Source organism: Patiria miniata, unplaced genomic scaffold (genome assembly GCF_015706575.1).
Source record: "Patiria miniata isolate m_02_andy unplaced genomic scaffold, ASM1570657v1 HiC_scaffold_14, whole genome shotgun sequence".
NCBI classification, from domain to species: Eukaryota; Metazoa; Echinodermata; class Asteroidea; order Valvatida; family Asterinidae; genus Patiria; species Patiria miniata.
The window spans coordinates 5,308,912-5,315,505 of NW_024037052.1; the positions used below are offsets into that span (position 1 = coordinate 5,308,912).

General features: G+C 40.3%; 1 protein-coding gene across 1 annotated transcript; it reads left to right on the forward strand.

The window, feature by feature from the left end:
- Positions 1 to 3,429: 3,429 nt before the first annotated feature.
- Positions 3,430 to 6,594, forward strand: LOC119722236 (macrophage mannose receptor 1-like). Its single transcript, XM_038192281.1, has 4 exons — positions 3,430 to 3,454; positions 3,674 to 4,012; positions 4,884 to 5,015; positions 6,560 to 6,594. Exons 1-4 carry the CDS (start codon positions 3,430 to 3,432, stop codon positions 6,592 to 6,594), a joined length of 531 nt encoding a protein of 176 aa, XP_038048209.1.

Sequence of the window (6,594 nt, forward strand, 5' to 3'; positions counted from 1 at the left end):
GTCTGGTCAGTTGTGACATTAGCTCATTGAGTTGTAACTGGTGTCAGTCTATAGGTTTTACACGTTTCTGTGATGGTATCCCTTAAACCATATTTTTGAGAGATTCTCAAAACTGAACTCTTTAAAATATATCCAACAGTTCGTGAGGCTTTCCCCATCTGTATTCTCCTGAATGGGGGAGTGTGTTCAAGGGGGCGATTCCATGCAGTGTTGAGTTGAATCGATGGTCTGGTAACTCACTCATTGTCACCCATACTCTGACGTACTCCCTCAACAAGTTTGTGTTACTTTTAACCATAAGTGTTTTCCTTGGGATTCTCACGTTCTGCTCTATCCGCTACACAGCGCATTTGTGACACAAATGTGGAAAGTGGTAGTGAGCAATGCTTCCACCTTCCAAATTTCCTCAGAAAATTAGCAGATTTTTTTTCCATAGATTTCCTTCAAACTTTTTTTAATGCTCCTGATTACCACGTTAAATAAGTAAACCTGGAACCCAGTTGGGGGGAAAAGGACACAAATATTTCTTGATTTCACCAATTGATGATTAGTTCTTCAGGATTAGCTGTGCAAAGTCCAGCAGCAGCCTCATCCGAACTCGCTTCCATTTTTGTGTGAAGTTTGGCCATGTTCTTTGTTGGATCCAACTTTTGCAGCTTGTCCCGTGCCCTTTTCTTGAAAGTTCTTGAGTAAACCAATCAAATATCTCCTTTTACGACTGCTCTTTGGTCACTCTTAATGACTCAGCTGACTGAACAGGCTAGGAGGAGTTTGATAATTGTAAAAATGACAGCAAATTGAGAAATTGGCAATTGTTGGGCAACGGCATTTTGTTCCTTGAACACAAACTTCCAGTATTTCTCAAATGTTTAGATCATTCAGATTTGCACAAGTGCATGTAGTCTTCCATTCACTGTCATCATCCTGCAGGTCGGCAACATCTTTAATTGTTCCTAGGCAGCGAGACTTCAGAGTCGTGAGCATGCCATCTAATGCCCTGGCTATGGTGGTTGTTGAAATCTCTGGCTTGTCTGGAAGATGCTTCTCCAGCTAGCCTTCATCTGTACCACGCAGGGTGAAAAAAAAGGTTCTCATAGAGGATTCCTTGAAGATGCTACCTCATCTTCATGTGAGAAGCCCCTCCTCTTGGCAGTTCATCTCGCCTATCTTCCTTTAGAAAGGCAGCCACAATTGACCTTGCTGTGGATCCCTTGATTCCAAGGTTGTATGCTAGTTCCAGATACACTCGGACGTTACCTTTGAAAGCGTCTATCAGTCGTCAGTCATGTACACTGGAGATTCTTATATACCATCCACGTGCTGCCATTTTAACAACTCAGTGATAAAGTATGTGTGTGAAATAGCAAGAACCTTTTCCTTTGACTTCGTATCTCCTTTCGATTTGAATAAGCGTAATTTTAAATGTGATCGGCATATGCTCCCAATCACATGTTCAAAAAGCTAAATTGAATGCTCTTTTTAAGTAATTGAATGATGATCTTCAACTTCATTCAAATTTGCACGAAAGAGAATGCCTCTGAAACAAATTGGGTGGTAATTGTTTTTAAATTGAACGGGAGAACCCATACTTTGTTTTACCCCTTATTTTTGTCTTAAAACCTCTTGGACATTACTCAGAATACAGCGCTTGTCAAGTAACACAAGTGAAGAGAAAAGCCAGTATCAAATTTTAAATTTCACTGACACAAACTGCCATTGTACATACATAATGAAAGTGGCCCAAGATTTAAATCAACCTCGATTTTTCTGCGTATTTTTCTGAATATTTTTTGCTTGATTTATGTAAACAAAAGTGATTATTGTTCGGTTGTTTGTTCATGAGAGGCTGCAATAGATTGGTTATCGTCATGGAAGTACAAATATAAATTTGTTCTATATATGCAAATTTCCAGTGATTTGGACCAAACATGTAAAGTGCTTTCAAGCACAGTTAAACAGTGTATACTTTACTCATATGGATATAGAATATAATATGTTTGTCAACAGATAGTACTTTATAAAATATGTTTCAAAAACTCCATTTTTTTTTAATATAGCCAAATCTCACCAAGTTTGCAATTTGTAATGTTGGTGTGAATGTACAAATGTTTGGGCTTTTATCAACAATATCTCATTTTTGGTTCTGGATCATGCATTTGGAATTTGTTTATTGTGATGAGAAAAATAGAGAACTCTCATGCTTTTAGAAGCTTGTATTATTATTTTTTTCTGCAAGTACATTTTATATTTGTACTTGAAGGAGAATGTCAAAGGTGATATAGAAGCAAAATCCCTCTAGAAAAAAGTCCATGCTCTTAGACAATATTTTCACGTGTTGAGAGATGTGTGTCTTCATATACTGAATGTCTGTGAAGGAGTGTGATGTCACATTAAGCCACGGAAAATAATCAGTTGTGTCAATATATTTCAGCACTGAAGGCTTCCAAATGTTACATACATGCACTTGAAAAACTGTTTAGATAGAGAGTAAATATGGATGGCGTTGTATATCTGAATTAGATTATTTCCCTCTTGCCAACTTCCTCTAGATTCTAAATCCCACTACAATTTCAATAAGTAGAATTCTTGTGTGCAATAAATCAAAAGCAATAACTTTTAAAAGCAATTGTTTTTTTGTGTTTGTCATTTGCTTCAGATGTTATCGGGGGATCTTTGATGTATAGTGGCCACATGGTTAGTTGCATATAATTGGTATCCAGTTTGGGACTTGTTTTTTAAGGAAACACTCATTGAGTTCCGAACTATACAAAACTCTACCCCCCCCACCTTAAATTCTGAGCTGGGGTGTGTGAGTTTGTTTCTGCATTCAATAGGGGACGTTTATTGGGGACAATAGGGTCCCCAATTCCCGAGAGGTCCCCAATTGGGATTCGTGTACAAAACGTATGGAAGGTCTTCATAAAAAGAGTACAAACAAAAGAGGGACAATAGCTAGGGGGTCCCCAATTGCAGGCAAATACACAGTGGGGTGTGTGTGTGGGGGGGGGGGGGGGGGGGGGGGGCTGAGGCAGTGGAGGCTTTGAACAGGGCTCCTGTGTCGTGTCCCCCCCCCCCCCCCCCCCCAATTATGCCAACTGGAACCCTTTAATCATGCTGTTTACTAGTCAACCAACCTTCCACCGAAATGTTCATGCATTATTTACATTTTTGTTATTTATACATGTGAGTACACCACGGTTAGATTGCCTTCTGATGAAGTTAAGTGGTACATTAAATATGTAGCATACACTGCATGGTTTATTAAATTCTAAATGGAATACTGTAATATGCAAAGGACTAATATGTGGTGTGTAAAATGATGTGGCCTACAAGAAGATGCATTGCACATTGAAACTGTTGGTGTCGGTGACAGGCAGCATGATGTGTGTGCTATCGATGATGGTAATACATCTTGTGTTCACAATGAACATGTCTGATGCAACAACACCTACTGGTGAGTTTGTTAGTTGGTCATTAAATTAGATTGATGTTTTATTTTGTAACTTACTAATAAGCTATAGGTACAGTATTTGAAATAGCTTTTTGTTCCAGCCTCTGGAAATATTTCTGAAATTTTTCTTTTGTTAACAGTCAGTTTATTTAGTGTAACAACATTTGAAATACTGATTGGGTTGGTTCCAGTATTAATCTCACTCTGTGTATGCATTGATAGGTTTGGTAGCCTGTCCGACAGACTGGATAGCATGGTCCGGGCGATGCTACCACAGACCGAGTGCAGCATCAGATGGTACATGGGACAACGCCCGGGCTGTCTGCCAGGCGCATGGTGGCGATATCATCACAGTGAGAACTGCCAGTGAGAACAGGTTCCTCTCTGAGGCTGCATTTGGCGGATTACTGGGGACTAGTGGGGAACCGGTGTGGCTTGGTTGTAGGCAGTCATCAGCAGACGGCACTGCTGATGGCAATGATAATGGGAGTGAATTTGCTTCAGTTGGTGGTTGGCAGTGTCTGCGCGATAAGGAGGGGGATGATGACTACGTGTTTACAAGTGAGTCTGTTTCTGCACTCAGTAGGGGACGTTGAACAATAGGGGACATTGAACAATAGGGGACATTGAACAATAGAGGACAATAGGGTCCCCTATTGCAGGCAAATACACACTTGTATGAGTTGTGGTGGATGGCTCTCTAAGCTTAGTCCTGATATATAGGAGACTTTCCCCAAAACGGTTTTGATAAAAGTTACCCAACCCAAGAAATGTCACATGTTTAGAGCTCCTTGGGTAGTGGAGATTTTTTACAATTCTTGCACAATGAACAAACAAAGAATTCACACATAATATTTGAACATAGACTTCAAACTTGAGTATGCACATGAATATGAAGAGCATGGTTTACTCTTTCTGTTGCATATTAAAATACCCTCATTTCACAGGATGAGGTCACAAATGTTGAATTTATTATTCTTTATTTGATCATCAAGAAATCGCAACATCAACCCACTGCTATCCACTATGGTCAGCGTGAGTTGGCCATCGCCAAGGCATCACCTGCCATTGGGAATAAACTCCCCGCCACACTCCATCAAATATTGGCCATCTTCAAAAGAGGACTAAAATCTCATTTACTTCACTAGTTATCTCACTTAAACTGGAGCATGACTATTGTTTGTGTGTAGAGGCACCTTGATCGGGTTTCCGTATAAATGGGCTATGTACAGCTGTTTTCCTTTGAATGTACCTTTTAAGGAGACATTTTTTTGTCATTAGTTATACCTTAGGGAGACCTATTGTCACAATTCCAACAATTCCATTCCAAACAAAGCAACAATTGCTTCAAAAATTTGAACTTTCATATTGACTGAAATGATTCAGGCAAATACCAGCCAGTTTATCTTTATGCATTTGTTGATGTGTACAGACTGGAGAGATACTTTCCCCGTGGTGTCTGGGGATGATGGTGACCAGTGCGCTGTCATGATGCCAGGAGGCTATTGGGAGAATGTTGCCTGTAGCGTTACCATGGGAACTGTCTGTGAGCTTCAGCCAGAAGGTGAGATGAGGAATGATTCATTGAGACCCAGTGAATGGGTAGATGAATGTAAAGCATGTAGCTTGTGTGCTCTTATTAGGTCATGCACTACTTGCACGAGCAAGTAGATGGTGCTATAATAGTTCTCGTGAGAGCTCTGTGGGAGCTAGGTAACATGCCTGCATTGGTTTGTATATGGTGTATGTGATTAATTTTATTCTTAATGTGCACAAACCCATATCATATTCATGTGACCACCAGGTGTATGACTGCAATGCATCCGAGCCCCTCCCAACTCTCTTTGTATCAAGTAGGCCTAGTGAGGGTACTTCTACATTGAGTCAATACCGCATCTGTCCATGAACCACCATCTGGGTGCTTTGCAGGTGCAATTAAGTTGCCTGACATAGACCGCATTCACAAATCCATTCTCAATGTGACCCAGAGGGAGTAAGGCCTGTACACCCAGGAGCAAGTTCGAGAGGTTAACCGTATTTTTACTAATTTCACTGAAACGCAGAATGATTGGACTTATTATCTGGTCGACTGTTTTGAATCAGAACTTGGGGCACATTTCAGTTGCTGGTTACCAATATATTATTTGCACTACAGCCATCTTTGGGGTTTGTGTTCAACAGGGATGCACCGGAGTAGACCTCTTGTGCATTCATTGTTAATGGGGAGTCAAGTTGGTGTAACTTTCCTCGCCTTCCACTGCTGGTGACCCGGGTTCGAATCCTGCCTGGGCCAATATGTGGATTGAGTTTTCAGTCTCTACTAGATTCAGTGGGTTTTCCTCAGAATGCTCTTCTGGGCTTTTCCTCCCACTTCTAAAACTGTTCTTTACATTGTCTTCTCTCTACTGGGACCCATGGGAGACCAGTGGATTCCACTGAATGGGCTACCCAGTTGGAATAAGAAAGAAATAAATAAATAAATAAATAAATAAATGAATTAACATAAAAGACACCTCGAAGATGGCTGCTGAATGCATGGATCTATAGCCACGCGCATCATATCGCACAGGTTCCAGGAGTTCATGATGACTTCAGACCAGCATTCGACTAGAGATATTTGCGCATTGCTGTAAAGTGCACAAGTGTAAGTTATGTCACGAATCAAGCACTCGTTAACCAATGGTCCTCGCCCGATCGTGCTTCAGAGACAAAAAGTGTTGTTTCAAAAATTCCATGTGAATAATATGGTTTGTATTTTCCATTGGCATGGTTTTGGTTTTTTTTTTGACCTGCTCATATTAAGGAGCACCCTGATGAAAACAAGCAGAGTATCCCATGGGGATAGCTAAGTGCTTGTTTCAACAGACCATCCCACAATAAAAAACAAGAAATAAGAAGAGGAACAATGGTTATAGGACTATGCCTCACTCACTAGAACAGAAACATGTCTGCATCACACTGCAGTCACATTTGCGCTAAACTGAATCTTTACTCAATGTACTGATTTACTCTACATTTGAAGGACATTTTTATTTGACACCCAGTGCTGTCATGATATTTTACAAGAATTTGCACTTCTGATCTGGTGTTTATTTTTCTTTCCAACAGAATGCAAAGTTCAGGACATTCCAGGTGAAAAATAG